Source organism: Triturus cristatus, chromosome 2_2, assembly GCF_964204655.1.
Source record: "Triturus cristatus chromosome 2_2, aTriCri1.1, whole genome shotgun sequence".
NCBI lineage: Eukaryota > Metazoa > Chordata > Amphibia > Caudata > Salamandridae > Triturus > Triturus cristatus.
In genome coordinates this window covers 359,124,055-359,142,092 of record NC_140582.1, presented here as the reverse complement: position 1 = coordinate 359,142,092, position 18,038 = coordinate 359,124,055, and the positions used below count along the sequence as shown (strand labels likewise).

The window sequence follows — 18,038 nt, the reverse complement described above, 5'->3', positions numbered from 1 at the left end:
CTGATGCACGCCTCCATTCCTTCTTTCAATTCCGTGTCCAATGAGCTGGACCGCGCTCCGTCCCACAACATTAATTTTGATTTGTAGGGAGCTGTGCCAACAGAATCTTTGCACCGTGCTCTATTAACCCCCTAATGCAAGACAATATACCGGCGCGTTCCATAGTGCAGTGCAGCGCTGCGCAAAGGTAGCACCGCATTGCTGGAGGCCCCATTCATCGATGCACGAGAGCTAAGACGTGATGTTTCCCAACAATTGCCTTCCTATAAATGGATGGAATGAAAGAACAAGCATTTGCAATGCATTAGGTCTCGCATTTACGCGAGTTTGAGCTATTGACATTGCAAATAACAATGCCTATTGGCATTGTCATTTACAATGCCAATAGCTCAAACTCGCGTAAATGCGAGACCTAATGCATTGCAAATGCTTGTTTTTAAATGGTGTAAATCCGCTCAGTAGTTGCTGAGAAATTAGAAAAATAAAAGTTTTGATATCTGGGCGGCACCTAAGTCCCGTGCACGAGCTTCACTGTGATTGGCTGTCAACACTCCAAACCAGGAAGTATTGACAGCCATCTTGTGGCTCGGTAGAAGCGAGCCACCAGAAAATAGAGAAACAAAGGTATAAAATAGGAGAAGGGGGCAGGGTAGAAACACCCTGACCCCCTAGGCCTGCTCAGGGGTTCCCAGAAGGACCCCCAGGGCCCAATAAAGATTTTTCTTTTTTAATTTCGGCGCGTTTGTACAGTGGTACAGGGAGGGGGCGGGCCTGACATAGCAAGTGTGCAAACGCACCCACTGGCACATGCTGCAGAGAGGTGTTGAGAGGCCACGCCTCTTTTTACACCTCTCTGCAACGAAGCTCTGTGGCGCTTACTGGAGGTAGCTGGTGGGCTAGTTGGCTCCCAGAGACCCTCAGGACTCTAGGGGACTTAATGGCCCGATTTACAACGCACCAGGGGGTGCGTTTACACAGTGGTGTGGGGAGGGGGCGTGGCCAGATGTGACAAGTGTGCAAACGCGCCCTGTGGCGCGTTTTAAGTTGGCGGAGTAAGTCCCCATGAATCCTGAGGGTCCCTGGGGGCCAACTAGCCCACCAGGTTCCTCCAGTAAGCGCCAGGGCGCTGCGTTGCAGAGAGGTGGTCCAAGGCCACGCCCCCTTTTTTATCCACTCCGCAACGCAGCTCTGTGGCGCTTACTGGAGGTAGCTGGTGGGCTAGTTGGTCCCCAGGGACCCTCAGGACTCAAGGGGACTTAATACCCCAATTTACAACGCACCAGGGGGTGCGTTTGCACAGTGGGGAAGTGAGGGGGGCGTGGCCTGATGTGACAAGTGTGCAAACGCGCCCTGTGGCACGTTTTAAGTTGGGGGATTAAGTCCCCTTGAATCCTGAGGGTCCCTGGAGGCCAAGTAGCCCACCTGGTACCTCCAGTATGCGCCAGGGAGCTGCGTTGCAGAGAGGTGTTCAGAGGCCACGCCCCTTTTTACACCTCTCCGCAACGCAGCTCTGTGGTGCTTACTGGAGGTAGCTGGTGGGCTAGTTGGCCACCAGGGACCCTCAGGACTCAAGGGGATTTAATCCCCCAACCTAAAATGCACCAGGGGGTGCGTTTGCACAGTGGTGAAGGGAGGGGGCAGGGCCTCACATAGCAAGTGTGCAAACACACCCCCTGGCACATTGTAAATTGGGGGATTAAGTCTCCTTCAATCCTGAGGGTCCCTGGGGGTCAACTAGCCCACCAGGTACCACCAGTATGCGCCAGGGAGCTGCGTTGCAGAGAGGTGTTCAGAAGCCACGCCCTATTTTACACCTCTCTGCAACGCAGCTCTGTGGCGCTTACTGGAGGTACCTGGTGGGCTAGTTGGCCCCCAGGGACCATCAGGACTCAAGGGGAATTAATCCCCCAACTTAAAACGTGCCAGGGGGCGCATTTGCACAGTGGTGAAGGGAGGGGGCAGGGCCTCACATAGCAAGTGTGCAAACGCACCCCCTGGCACATTGTAAATTGGGGGATTAAGTCCCCTTCAATCCTGAGAGTCCCTGGCGGCAAACTAGCCCACCAGGTACTTCCAGTATGCGCCAGTATGCGTTGCCGAGAGGTGTTGAGAGGCCACACCCCTTTTTACACCTCTCTGCAATGCAGCTCTGTGGCGCTTACTGGAGGTAGCTGGTGGGCTAGTTGGCCACCAGGGACCCTCAGGACTGAAGGGGATTTAATCCCCCCAATTTACAATGCTCCAGGAGGCGCGTTTGCACAGTGGTGCAGGGAGGGGGCGTAACCTGATGTGACAAGTGTGCAAACGCGCCCTGTGGCGTGTTTTAAGTTGGGGAATTGAGTCCCCTTGAATCCTGAGGGTCCCTGGGGGCCAACTAGCCCACCAGGTACGTCCAGTAAGCGCCACAGAGTTGCGTTGCAGAGAGGTGTAAAAAGGGGCATGGCCTCGGGTTACCTCTCTGCAACGCAGCTCTGTGGCACTTACTGGAGGTACCTGGTGGACTAGTTGGCCCCCAGGGACCCTCAGGATTCAAGGGGAATTAATCCCCCAAATTAAAACCCACCAGGGGGTGCGTTTGCACAGTGCTGAAGGGAGGGGGCGGGCCTGATATGACATGTGTGTACTTATGCAATCATTCTGCCAAAACCCAAGCATTTATAAATTCACCATGCACTCTCCTTGCAGCCCTCTAATCATCCAGTCACTACCCATGCACTCATGCAATGACTCATGCACTAACTCATGCACTGCTACAATACCCTGAGCAGTACCCATGCAGTCCAGCCATCGCCCTGCCACTACCCATGCACTCTTCCAACCACCCAGCGAGCACCATGTACTTATCCAATCACTCCGCCAAAACTCAGGCACTTAAAAATTCACCATGCTCTGTCCTTGCAGTACTCTAATCATTCAATCAGTACCCATGTACTTATGCAATGATCCAGGCACTAACACTTGCACTGCTACAATCCTCTGAGCACTACCTGTGCAGTCCAGCCATCGCCCTGCCAGTATCCATGCACTCTTTCAATCACCCAGCCAGCACCATGTACTTATCCAATCACTCCACCAAAACCCAAGCACTTATAAATTCACCATGCACTCTCCTTGCAGTACTCTAATCTTCCAGTCAGTACACATGTACTCATGGAATGACCCAGGCACTAAAACATGCACTGCTACAATCCCATGCACTACCCATGCAGACCTCTAACCACCTACACGGTAGTGATTCACTCCTCCAATTATCCAGGTTGTACCCATGCACTCCAGAAATCCCTCTGCCACTACCCATGCACTCCTTAAATCAGCCATCCAGCATCATGTACTAATCCAATCACTCCGCCAAAACCGAAGCAGTTATTAAATCATCATGCACTGTCCTTGCAGCACTCTAATCATCCAGTCACTACCCATGTACTCATGCAATGACCCAGGCACTAACTCAAGGCAAATACAGAGGAGGTCATGCTAATTACAGGGGTACCCCAACACATAGTGTTCCCTAGTGTATGTAGGTGTTTTTACTGTATTCTAAGTGTCTTTTAGCATAGCACTGGCTCCGGTCCTGGTTAGTCAGAGTCAGTTACCACCAGTACCCGTCACTAAAAAGTTGGGGGCACAGGAGGACTTTCTGCTCCTCTGTTGGTTCTTTCTGCACATCTCTTGCTTCTTCCTGCAGTTTTCTTCCTCTTTCTGGACTTCTTTTGCCTCTTTCTGCATTTGTCTTGCTTCTATCTGCACTTTTCTTTCTCTTTCTTCACATGTCCTACCTTTGTAGGCATAGTTAGAAATTAGCATTTAAAAAACCATTGATATTCACTGAAAAAACCATAGGTTTCAGGCATGTTATAGTTAGAAAGTAGCATTTAAAAAACCATTGAAATTCACTGAAAAAAACATAGGTTTCAGGCACGTTATAGTTAGAAATTAGCATTTAAAAAACCTTACAAATTCACTGAAAAAAACCATAGGTTTCAGAGACGTTATAGTTAGTTGGACATTTCACTCGTACAAAACCATGGAAATTCCCCCGTTACAGTTAGTTCAGCTAACTATAACTCGCGCCCCCGCAATGCACTGCTGATGATGTCACATTTTACATCATTCATGACAAGGTCAGTGACATCACTGATGACATCCCTGATGACATCTCAAATGACATCACTGATGACATCATCCACGTGAAAATCGGATGCACCTCCTCACACTCTAATATAACCTTTGATACACCCACTGTAAAATACAGACTACCATTTTCGAAACCATCGACACACCAATACCAGTTACTACATACGCACTCACTGATTCCTAGGTCTACACACATCCACTCATTCACCCATACAATCACTCATACATACAGTCACTCATCAATACAACACTATCATATGCACTCATACACCTATACAGACACTCACACAGCGCCAATCATTCATGGAGTTACTCACACACCTAGTCAGTCATGCAAAGAATCAATCACACTTCCATTTACTGACCTACAGAGTTATACACACAATAGATCACTTATTCAAACAGAAACAAACACATAATTACTCTCCTATACAATCACTGATACAAGTAAACAGTCATCTATACAGCCACTCTCACAATCACTGACTCTCACATATAGTCATTTATATACTCCAACTCTCACATAACTGCCATTTACATATGTAGATACTTGGACATGTACCACTGAGACATCCATTCACTCAGTAACACACCCATACACACACTGACCCACCCATACAGCTGTTTACACATGCACTATTGAACACATACAGCCAGTAAATCAATCACTCAAACATTTATGCACAGAGTCACACACCTCCCACACACCCACACACACACACACTCAGGCACCCATACAAATACTCTGGCAACTAATCAATAACCCATATAGACACTCATGTAGCTACTAACCAACCCATGGGGCAGCTTATACAACAGCAGACAGACTGATACAGACATTCACACAGTTTAGTCACTAACCCATGCATTCAATAAGACACATGTAATAAATCACTTAAACAGTCAGTGACGCACCTATTAAATCCTCCATCCAGACACTTACACACCCACTCATTCTTCAATACACCTTGGCATATATATAATACATATTTAAACTTTATAGAAACACACAGTCACTGGATGATGTCATCAGTGATGTCACTGACTATGTCATGAATGATGTAATATGTGACGTCATCAGTAGTGCATTGCGGGGGCGCGAGTTATAGTTAGCTGAACTAACTATAACGGGGGAATTTCTATGGTTTTGTATGAGTGAAATGTCCAACTAACTATATCGTCTCTGAAACCTATGTTTTTCTCAGTGAATATATATATATATATATATATATATATATATATATATATATATATATATATATATATATAAAATATCATAAGGAACTCAACACAGGATAGACTAAGGCTAGATGCTTACCCAGTAATCGCTTACTCATATCTTTAGGTGACTTTAAATTGATTTGAGAGCTTTATGTTAGCCTCATACAAATTACTTGGCTTTGAAACAGGCAGTTAAAAGCAAATGTGATATGTTCCTTGCTATGGTAATCAAATGCAATTTAACAGCTAGAAAATCATGAAATACATTCCTACATGGAGTAGCCATATTTTTTTTAACAATGGATGGGTAAAAGTTTACAATTGACATCACTAACTGTGAAATTCAATATTATCACCCATTACAAATATTAGAATCTCTTCTAAAAATTTTCCCTTGAAATGTGCACAAAGACCTTTCTTTCATGTAGTGTTGAGCAACAATACTGGCCATGTCAGATTTTTAAAGCTTTGGAGCTGCACTCCAAACATACACCCATAACCCATTGTTTTGTGGTGAAAAAATCCAGCTCTGTGCTATGGTAAATATATTTTGTGATCTCATACCTGTTTACCTAAATAATTGTTATTATGAGTGTTTGAGCTGTCTGAAGACAATACAAATTATCCAGCCAATGTTATAGTCTCTTTCAACCATTTATAACGGAAGACTTGTCTTCTAGGTTTGATTATGACTCTTTGAATTGTCTTTGAATAATCTGAGACGCTTCATGCTCAAACCCTTCTTGTATGTTAAGTATTTATTTCTATTAATATTTCTCAACTACAGCTCTTATGTATTCTTGCTCATACCTACATCTCCTTGAATGGTCCAGGTTTCTGATGAGTACATGAAATTTGGGAATGAATACTATAATTAGTCTCCGAACTTCTGTCTGTCTCAGAGACAGTGCACATTTCCACCCTTAGATCACAGAACAATCAAAGCATTTCATTCTTTATAGCTAACTAGACAAATTGTATGTCATGACTAGGAGGGTCATCTAAATAATTTGTTGAAAAATAAGTGCAGGGGATAAAGATTTTTTTTATGAGCACACAACTGATGACACTGAATGTCAGGTTTCTGAATAATAAATCTGCCTAATATTAACTACACCTCATGCGTTTTTATGCATTATTTCCAATTCTTGCCTCCATATTTCCCTCTCAGAAAAATGTGTAGGGTTCTCCCAATAATATCGCCCGGAGTATGAGAGAAAAATACAATGTCCAACAATGAGTACTTTCTGAAGGAAAAATTCGAAACATTTGTTTGGAGAAAAATCATTTAAAGAATCAATTTTTTATTATTATATAAGGGAACATTGAGAGTACTATGGAAATCAATTGCCAATAACATCCATTCATCACACACTGTTCTAGTCAGATGTTCTTTTAATATATGAAACCTGTATGTTTTATAAACCAAAACTCAAAATTACTAAATAAAAATCAAATCTGAAGTGTGCAAGGCACAAACACCCTCACTTTTACCTCACTGATCAATTGCTGAAGTCCTATTTGCATAGCTGCTTGAACTAAAAGTCCTTTCATATTCAGCATTGTGTAGTATGATCAGTGTTATTATTCCATCCTGTTTTGTTTGTGTGAAGCCTATTTATTTTGTGTAAAAGACCAATTCCGTAAGTCCCTAATGGAATATAGTGACCACACTCAGTGCAAAACACACACCTTATAATATTGGTGGTACTAGTGAGGACTCTATCAGTGTAGGTGGACACTTATTGACAATGCAGGCCACATATGGCACTATTTCTCAGAATGATATGGGGAAGGCTTCATTATAATCGATTTCATCAAATTGTGCAGGTGAAAGGTTGACATGCATTTTACCTCACCAGACTCTGCCCCATGTACATGCATCCACACCCTGTGGTCATCCAAAGCCCCCTTACATAACTGTCACATAGTGGACTGTATGGAGCTCAGAAGATGCTAGACTTTATCCAGAAATGGCATCTACAGAACGAATAAACCAGAATGCAAGATTATCTGCCAAAGGTTCTCCTGGCCGTTAAACTGGCCCATGATTAGAGCAGAAAACCCTCAGAACTTTCCCCAAGTCGTATGTAGAGAGAAATTAAAATCACTCTATACTTCCAGCTGTGGATGGCACTGGAGCTTACCTTGTCTACTCCACTGAAATGTGTCATCCAGTACAACCCTGGAGCCAAACAAGAGTGTTATTTCACCAGGAAATTTCCTCCACTGGAGAATTAGTCAGTGCGTTGTACATATGCACCATTTTTATTAAGAAAAACCGCTGCTATGGTGTACTAGCTTTGTCCTGCCATCTTGGAATGGAGCAAGATGTGGAGAGGAGTCTGTGAAAGAGTGTATAAGTTGTTTCTACATTTTAAATGGAAAATAGCCTCTCATGCACATAGTCTATTCTGAGCCCAAGCTAAAAATAAAAAGGATGGAATCCTATCATATACTGTGGTTTCATCTTCTAAAATCAGATGTGTTTAAACACTTATTCCTCTGCCATATATTTGTGTTATTACAACAATAATTGGTGAGTGCATATTTAGACACAGGAAATAAATCATACACAATGTCCTTATATGAAGTGTTTCTTAATTATTTAAAGGTGAAAGTTGTTGACATCATCTCTGCTGCATGGATAAAACAATGGAGCTTTCCCTTCCTGCAGGTACTTATTGTAAACAAAAAACATCCTCCAAGAAACATATGGACATCGAACAGCAAATCAAGACAGAATTAGTGCTAACATTTCATCTGCCATATTTAAGTTCTGGTTAACTGTATTAAAAACCTGAAAAAATCTTGCTTCCAGTCTCCATAATAAAGCTTCAATATCTTCACCTCTTTTGTTGGGTCTGATCTTTGTAAATCAGTGGATATCCGTTGACTATGTCCCATTCCCATTTAATGCTGGACCAAAGGTGCAGAGCTCTCTCAACAGTTAATAGTGTTGAGTGATTTGTTTTTTGGCTAGTTGAGTTGGCATCCCAATATATGTTTTCTTACATGGGCAAATTACAGCATAGACCACGTAATCAATATTACAATTGCAGAAAGATTTTTGTGTTTGTGAGACACCATTAATGAAAATTCTTTACTATTGTCCATATATTGACAAACTGGGCACGTACCACATCTAAAGTGACCTGTCACTTCTGGGAGATTCCATATTCTTGTCTGTTCTTGTTTTTTATTAGGGACATTAGCCCTAATATGGAACTGTCTAAAAATCTTCATTTTCTTAAATGAAAACAATGGTCCAGCAATGCCTATTTGTTGCAAAATCGTCCAGTGTTTTCGATAGCTTTCAGAATTTTATTTGAGACTGATCTACATGGCATTATGCAGGTTAATTCCTGTTTCTGATCTTTAATCCTACGCACCAAGAGTGTTTGTCTTGATGTATACCTCACTCGTTTTAGGGCCTGTTTCACCAATATCTTGGGGCACTCTCTTTGAACGAGTTTATTGCTCAATATGTTGGCATTCTCAAACAAATCTGTTCCTCTGTGTCCTGAGGAATTGCCCATTAAGCAAATTCTCCTTTAGAGATTTGGAATGGAAGCTCAAAACGTGTAACAGTGTGTTTCTATCTGCTGGCTTGATAAAGAGATTGGTTTATATCCTAACATCTTCATGGATGATCTCTAGGTCACGGAAGGTTATCTTATTTTTGTCCTTGGACGAGGTACAATTGAGGTCTGGGGAACGATGGTCCAGCCCCAACACAAAGGCATCCAACTCTTTTTCTGGTCCTTTCCGTACTGAAAAGATGTTGTTCAGGAATCTGTACCATACAGATATATGTTGTCTAAAAGAATGTACTTCAATGCAAGTATCATTTTCTCACAATACGCCATAAAGATGTTAGTCAATTCTGGAATGAAGGTACACCCCACCACTACTCCCTTAGGGGCATATTATCAAGGACGGCGTTAAAATTATCACCGTTTTAGCGGCAGAAAACTGCCGCTAAAGCGGCGATAATGGACATGATAATATGCTGCAGAGAATTCCAATAGAAGCCCATGTTCACACCAAAACATTGGCTTCTATGGGAATTCTCAAGGGCATATTATCAAGCCCATTATCGCCGCTTTAGCGGCAGTTTTCTGCCGCTAAAGCTGCGATAATTTTTAACGCAGTCCTTGATAATATGCCCCCTGATTTCCAAAAGAAATCTTCAAGTAAAAAGAAAGAGAGAGAGCAAAGTGGGCTAATTCAATAATGAAATCAATTGGAACATCATTAATCTTAGTTCCTTTATCCAAAATATCCTTCATGACTGCCAGAGCCTTTCCCTGTGGAATATTTGTATTTAATATCTCTTCATGAAAACTTGGCAAAGTATCTTGTTCGATGCTGAAGATTATATTCTCTACTAAATTGATGAAATGCATTAAATCTCTTTTATATGATTTAATCGTTAATAGTTTAAAGAAAAAATCTATATATTTGGAAACAGTTCGCAAAATGAAACCTGTGCTTAAGCAGTACGTCTCACAGGAGGGTTCTCTGTGTTTTTGTGGACTTTGGGCAGTATAAACTATACTGGTGTTCCTATTCTTTAACTGATATCCAGCCATTCGCCTTGCCCTTTTTGTTATGTCTTTTATACTCTCCAAATCCCTGGACTAGGGTCTCCGGGCAGTCTCCTATAATGTCCTCATTTGTTAGTTGTCTCATTTTTTCTTTCTTATAGTCTGAGGTGTTTATTAACACAATTCCTCCCCCTGTGTACACTTATTAAGTGATGAACTGATCGCTGGAGATAATGAATTTATGAGGACAAATTTTTCACATTTGAGATTGGAATTAATCTATGTTCTTCTTCTCAAAATCATTGTCAATTCATTAAACATACATTTTTTACAAAAATAGTCACCTCCGCTGATATACTGGATGTATTTGGGTGAGTACTAGAATTATTTCTCACCCCTGTATCATCGTTCTTTGTGATTATATAACTATCCTTGAAATAAACTATGAATCTAATGTTTCTGAAGAATCTGAGGATCTCGCATCTTGTTTCTAATCGGTCCCTAAAAACTTGTTGGCACAAAGGATAACCCCTTTCTAAGGAATGAAATCTCTCCTTCGGATAGGACATGACTGGAAAGGTTATAAATGTGAATCTTGTATACTTTCATCTCCGATAGGTCTGTCATCTGGTGGTAAGAAATTGTGTTCATCCTGGGGGTGTTGGACATTGTCTTTAACCTGCAGGTTTGTTTTCATCCCTTCTTTTTCTCTTTGACACCATTTTCCAATCTTCATTTTTTTGCCACAACCCCACTTTCTGCCTCTCTTTCTTTCTCTGGGTCAAACTCTGATGATGACAAATAAGTTCCAGTTCAAATAGTGTCAGTGCCGGCCACCGACAAACACCTGCACACATATGCACTAATGGTGCTTCCTTATATAAAGAACATAATGGTAATCATTCTTATTATATTGCAATACAAAGGTTGTAATGGTTTTTAATAACTAAGAACAAAACTATAATCTTCTTCTCCTTCTTATTGATAACATTTATATTATCCCTAAAACCTCCAGGGTACCCCAGCTGGTGAACATTAATACTTTGACACCTTCCAGTGAAAACATTTAATTCTGATTGTCCCTCACTGTTTCTTTTGTTAACTAATGAAGATGTGATCCACAGTATAGTCAAGTGCTCAAAATGGAGTCAGCTTATTCAAAATTACCTCGTCGTCTTGCTCTTGATCTGAGTCTGATTCCTTTCATCCCACGGCGCCATAAAAAGAGAGACAAAAAGAAAGAGCAGGAACAGCGTTGAGTTTAGAAAAACAAGTTTAAAATAAGCACAGTAAAGCACCATGTCATACAAACATCAGCCAGTACTACTGCAAACATAACACTCTTCAAACTGTTCAAAGGATAAAAGATGCAGAGGGAATGTCAGGAACAGTTAGTCAGGATTTAGAAGCCAAAAGGGTTGGAGAATTTGAGGCATAGACACAGAGGGCCCAATTCACAAAAGTAATCTGAGAAAAAATCCTAACTTTACGACTTTCGGTGTTCACAAAATACATTTAGGAGTACTAAAGTTAGGAATCTTAACTTTAGTACTCCTAAATGCCCTTTGTGAATACCGAAAGTCGTAAAGTTAGGATTTTGTCTCAGTTAAACTTAAGTTTTGGTCTTAAGAAGACCAAAACTTAAGTTGAACTGGGACAAAATCCTAACTTTACGACTTTTGGTATTCACAAAACGCATTTAGCAATACTAAAGTTAGGAATCCCAACTGATCATATTGAAAAATTGGACCAACATCCATGAGTATCACTTTCCCTGGATATATCAGTCAGGATCCCACTGAAAATTGACAAGATCACACATATAACAACTCCATATTTTGGTCTTGGATTGTGGGCTTTCTTCTGTTTTAGGACAATTGTGTTTTGCAGACACCTTTTTATTCTTTACAATGTTCAGCCAATTTTCGAGTCTGAAAATCTGACAGACCAAAGTAAGTTGTTGAAATAAAATGGCCTAGAACTTGTATTGTAAAAGAACATTGTCAAAGTTTATCTTTGTATTTCATTTTTGGTTCTGTATAAAAAAAATCCTTAGACTGCCTCGCTAACACCATTTACAGTGATTTAGTGAAAACATGGCTGGAAGTTGTGACCTATATAGTATTGTTAGTGATTCAGTGTTCTACGCACCGCACTTGTTGTACTTACACACCAGTGGCCTAGGGAACCCTCCCACTTCAGCAGTTTAAGCAGGGGTGAGGGGAGCTGCCACTCTGAAAGGTGAGCTGGTCAACTCAGTCCCACTAAAATGTTAGGGGCATATCTACAAGGCGGCGATGAAAAATTATCGCCGCTTTTGCGTCCGTTTTCGGCTGAAAAGCGGCGATAATTTCATCGCCTTATCAGCAAAGACACGCTATCGCATGTTTTGCTGATTTGGCGCCCCTTACAACAACGGCCAGCTTTGCATCTCTAATGAGATGCTAAGTGGGTGTTCCGTGCCAAAATAACTGGAGAAATGTCACTAAGCGACATTTCTCCAATTATCAAGCTGCACGCAAACAAGCAGGGCGATAAGAAAAGTAGCGCTAACCACAGTTATCGCTACTTTCCTTACGCCTGCTTGTAATCTGACTTAGCCATGTAATCCAATGGGAGGTGGACTACATGTCTAAGACCACCCTGCCCTATCAGCAAGGTATCGCTGGTCGCAGTGCGATTATCGCTGGATTTCCAGCGATAATCACACTGTTTTCCAGCTAACTCATGGATTCCTATCACTTGGGAGATAAGCATGGCTGATAGCACGCTATCTCTGCGATAGAATCCAGCGTTAGCCTGCGATAATTATCCTCGCACTAAAAGTGCTGAGCGATAATTATCGCAGGCCCTTGCTGGTATGCCCCTTAGTTTGTTGTTTATGGGTTTCTTCTGCCTAAAGGTGTGGTGACAAAATGCTAAAAATACTATGACAGAGGGGTGTTGACCAAGGGGTGACATGTACAGGGAAAGAAACAGAGAAAGAGAAATGAGAAAATTATGGATAAACATAGAGAGTAAGGGTGTGACAAAAATGAACACAGCCTTTACAACGCTGTCTTTTCCACACAATGCCTTTACCACAAAACATTTACCACGCATGCCTTTACCATGAATATGCCTTTACCAGCTAACTCATGGTTTAAGGTAAGTGTGTATGTGTTTAGTTCATTTATATATTTATTATCTATGCACCACCTTCAAATTATGGTTACCCGTGCCACGTCATACAGTTTATTGAACTCGGTAACCACACTACATTAATCATAACTCGACCCTTCTCCATGCATTGCTTATACCCTAGTATATTCTATTACTTATACCATCTAAAATAATATAATTTACAATACTACTTATAACATGGCAAATCACATCATTTGTGAGATGGCAGTGATTGCTAGATTTGCAAGAAATAGTTAATTTAGTGAGTGTTTAAATACCTTAAATATACTTACCTATCGTTGTAAAGTCTTTTGCAGTAAAGGCATATTCGTGGTAAGTGCACGTGTGGTATAGGATGTGTGAAAAAGGCAATCTTTGTAAAGGCATGCGTTTTAACATCATATAACTATGACAAAAGCGATAGATAAGGGATAGAAATCTATGGGAGGAGGAAGGAAGGGTGAAATCTAAAAAAGCTAATGGGAAAGGAAAGAAGAAATAAAAGTATGACAGGTAGGCTGAAAGAGTGAAAGGAAAGAAGGGAGGAAAAATAAATGCATGCAAGAGTGAAAGTATGGATTGGTGGGAGGTGAAATAATGGTAGATTGAAAAGTGAAAGAATGGACGTATAAATGAAAGAATAGATGGCAAGGCAAACGGATGGATAGATGGAAGGATGAAGGGATGGAAGAATGAAAGGAAGAATAGCTGGATAGGTGAAAGGATAAATGGAGAGTGAAAGGATTAATGAATGAAAGGTTGAAAGGAAGGAAGGAGAAAGAGTGATAGGATGGATAGGTGACCATATAAATAGATTATTGACTGGATGGATGGGTGGATGTATGGATGGATGCATTGATAAATAGATGGATGTATCAATAGATAGAAGAAAGGATAGCTAAATGGGTGGGTGGAACAGTGGAAGGATGGTTAGATAGATGGATGGAAGGAAGATGAAAGGATGAAGCAAACTCTTTTATGAGAGTCAGGTTTTCTCGCCAAGCATGTTAATTGTGGTTAAAGTTACATTTCAGTTGAAGGTGGGTAATTTTCGGACTACATCCTTTTTACACACAATTTATTCCTTTCAGGATGTTGCTCATTTATCGTTTACTTAATAATAACTAGGAAAGACTCATGGGTATCAGGCTATGGGTACATCTATCAGGGATATCTGTGCCCCACACAGGGACCAAGCATATGCAAATTCCGCTCCCAAAATGGACAGCCCAACCTAAACTTCCATTCCACATGGCCTCTGTGTGGCAAAACAAGTACTCCCAGATGTGCACTGCTCCCCACTGAAGTAAGGCAAACCCCTCTTTTGCATGCAGCTCTGGAAACTGTTGGTAGCCTATAAATGCCTTCTGCAACACTAACTCTCACCACCTACAGGGCACTCGTTTGCACAATTGCTACCAATCTTACTGTCCGAGGTGATACAAGATATCTCCATAACACTCTACTCTTTTCAAACAGTGCTTTTTAAGATTTTCTTACATTTACAAGCACAGAGTAAGAAACATATAATCTATCTATCGTTTGTTATCTTAACTTTGTGTTCCTAGACTTGAAAATATAGTAACATGTTCCCACTGTTTCCTCTGTTTAATACAAGACACACATGTTGAAACCCCAGTCGGGTAAAAGTACAGGGGGCTTCTTTTAGCGCTGCAGTGGTTAAGGTATTCACAGTCTACCCTGAACTGGAAGCAGAACCTGAAGGTGAAGCATGTATTCATATTAGTACATGCATGATTTACTGCTACAGAGAAAAAATGCTCCTGTGTATTTCAATATTTACGGAGTTTACCTTCAGTTTACCTTTAATTTCTGCCTGTAAGATCCATTACCTTTCTACCAATATACATTAAAATTACACTGGTCCTTTACAAAACACAAATATGTGAGCGCAGATTGCAGAATTAAAAAAATGTTCTAGTGCTGCTATTAGTTCTCAGTGCAGTCCAGTACTGTAGGCCTGTGAACATCTTCCAGCTGTATTGTGAATTTGCATTCTGCATGCAAAGTCTCTGCCTTTTGGAGTTAGCATATAGCCTCAGAGTACTTTGACATGGGTTTTCCACAACGAAGTGCACTTAATTGATGTAAACAGTACACATAAAACCCAAGGCGTAAGATGCTTGTTTTTCACCTCAGAGATACCAGGATGGAGGATGTGGCCTCTATCTGCCAAATGCGTGTAGCCCCATTTTCAGTGAGTTTTACTGTCTGGCAGTGTTTCTACTATTTTGAAAAACACAATTTTAACCTAAGGTCTAACACAGAAATGAACTCAAATGGATGCCCCTTCAGTTACCAGAGATCTTCAGATTTTAATATTTGGATAATACTGCTCATGTCCTGTGACTTTACTTACTTGCTGCCTGGTATGCCAACTGGCATGTAAGGCAGCAACGATGGACCTCCAACGTCTGTCTGTCGTGGGCAAGTTTCTGTACAGTGCACCAGCTGTGGCTCAAGCTCTTCATTACTGTTTCCACAGTTTGGCTCAAGGTGTTATTTGGCCTGTCTTTCTTCCATTTGCCTTTTGCTATCCAGTGGAGAGCTGTTATTGTGAAGGAGTCTTGTTCTCTTCTTATGGTGTGTCCTATCTATCTCCATCCTTTTCTCATAATAATGGGGTCCATGCTCTGTTGCTTGCATTTGGAGAGTAGCTCCTGGTTGGAGATAGTTGAGGGCAAGAAAACGCACAAGATTGTTTTCAGGCTACTGGTGTGGAAGGCTGACAGTTTGGTGATGTTGCTTTTGTCATTTGCTGCAAAGCTGTCTTGAGATTTGTTTAGAGCAAAATGTTTTATATTTAGAGGAATGTTTTATATTTAGAAAGTCTTGGAAGGGATTTAGACGGAGCCAACATTAAGCACTGGTCTGAATAATTTGGCAATCGTTTAAGTGTAGGAGAACTATTCCGATGTAGCTCATTCTACATAATTCAGAAAAGGTCACACAGTAGGTGGCGCATATAGTTGAAGCCTAGGCCACAACCGTCAACAACACAAAGTTGTGTTGTCAGGTGTGGCTGCTACAAATTAGGATAGAGTGGTGGAAGAATCGAAAAGGAGCATGGGAGGTAGAAGAAAGAGAGACAAGAGGAAAATTATACTCTTATGTGATAGTGTTTGTATTTTTACATACAAGGTTAGCCTGGGTTCTGACCCAGGAATCAACACCAATGGCTGCCAGCACAAATTTTGCTGCATAACACATGAGAAAGGTTTTTAACTTTTTGGACTTAGTTAGGATATTCATAATACATGATTTATTCAGAGAAAAATGTTTCTAAAAACATTTGCCAACCTCGCCTTCTATGTTCTACATTTAGAAAGGAATGGCAGTAGTTTTGAAGGAGAATAAAATTGAGCATGTCTGAAAATTTCAATAAGTGGCCACAATGGTGATAATCCTGAACTGTGCAAATTGGGCTGATACTGCATAATTAAGAGAAGGAAGCACATATTCTGGTACATACTATTGCAGTTACCAGGAAAAAATGTAAATGATATTAAAAAATTAAGGGCCTCATTTATGAGGTTTTGGCGCAGTGCAGCACAGCAAGAAATCTTGCTGCGCCACACTGCATCAAAAGAAAAGGGCAGGAATGCGCTGTAACTACGAGATACATCGCATTCCTGTGCTTTTCCCCTGCTCTGGTGCACAATGGGCTGCCATGCTCCAATGCAGACACACATGCACCATGATGCAAGGGTGTCTGCGTTGTAGGTGTGATTGTTTTTGTGCAGGAAGGTACGCCTTCCTGCACAAAAACAATCACGAGAGGTATTTTCCTATTTATGTCTGTGCTGCAGAATGTAGCACACGTAGAAAGAGGAAAAGACGAGGAGAAATAAGGATATTTGTTTTCATTGTGCCTCCCAAATGCCACCTCTGAGGTGGCGTTAGACTCAGACCCAGTCCCATGTTTGATTCCTCGTAAATCTGAGAATGCTTCATATTCCATGGGTGTTGCGTTGGGACACACAAAGCAACACCCATGGAACGCCCCTTTCACGCAGTGTTCTGCATGAAAGGTACACATATTTACAAGGTTATAAAAAGCCACATAAAGTGGCTTTGCATGGCCTCGTAAATATGCTGTGGCACATTGCGCCACCGGAGTGTCAAAAAAGTGACGCTCTGGTGGCGCAAACGTGCTGCTAGGCACCACGTAAATGAGGACCATAGTCATTATCACTCATCTTACTTCACGTTTTAGTGTTTCAGTAATTTTTCCAGTACCAGTGTCTACTAGTGCGTTATTTCCACTTGTGGAGCTGGTCTGTTGTGTATTGGGCAATCTTTTTAAATGTTAATCTACGCTGTTGGGTAAAGGTTGCTCTTTCCACTTGTCAATCGATGCTAGTGTGTATGTGGTGCTCTTTCCTACTGCCGGTCTATGCAGTTGTGTATAGGGCGTTCTTTCTAACCGTCAATAAAAGCTATTGTGCATAGGATGTCCTTGCTAATTGTTTGTCTCCTGTTTTATGTATAGGGTGTTCTCTCTAATTGTCATATTATGCTGTTGTATGTAGGGCGTTCTTTCTGTCAAGCTATACTCTTTTGCATTGAGAGTTCTTCATAATTATCAACCTACACTGTTCGGTATAGGGCATCCTAATTGGCAATCTATGCCATTGTGTAGAGAACATTCTTTCTAATTGTCAGTCTAAGCTGATGTGCATAGGGCATTTTTTCAAATTGCAAGTCTACACTACTGTGTACAGGTTTCTGTTTTCCCCAAGGGATTGCACTGATTACAGAAACCACGCATAAAGCCACACTGGTGAGGAATTAATGAACAAACTCACAAGCTTGCCTTAGTCTTTGTGCCTGCAGCAGCCAGTGAACTAGGAAATGCAGTGGCAGCATTTCATGAAGCAAGGGTGTTGTCAGGTGTGGCTGCTCCAACCTTTGGTTGTCCTATAAAAGGGAAACGGTGGTGGGAGGATC

General features: G+C 41.4%; 1 protein-coding gene across 15 annotated transcripts in view; it reads right to left on the bottom strand.

Annotated features, from left to right (window-relative positions):
• The window catches only part of ANK2 (ankyrin 2), a 1,556,458-nt gene that overhangs the window by 184,868 nt on the left and 1,353,552 nt on the right, over positions 1-18,038 (bottom strand). For all 15 annotated transcript variants that reach the window (XM_085641446.1, XM_085641452.1, XM_085641444.1 and 12 more), the window contains one exon: positions 11,073-11,105. In XM_085641446.1, coding sequence (XP_085497572.1) covers positions 11,073-11,105 — 33 coding nt within the window. The remainder of the gene's footprint in view (positions 1-11,072; positions 11,106-18,038) is intronic.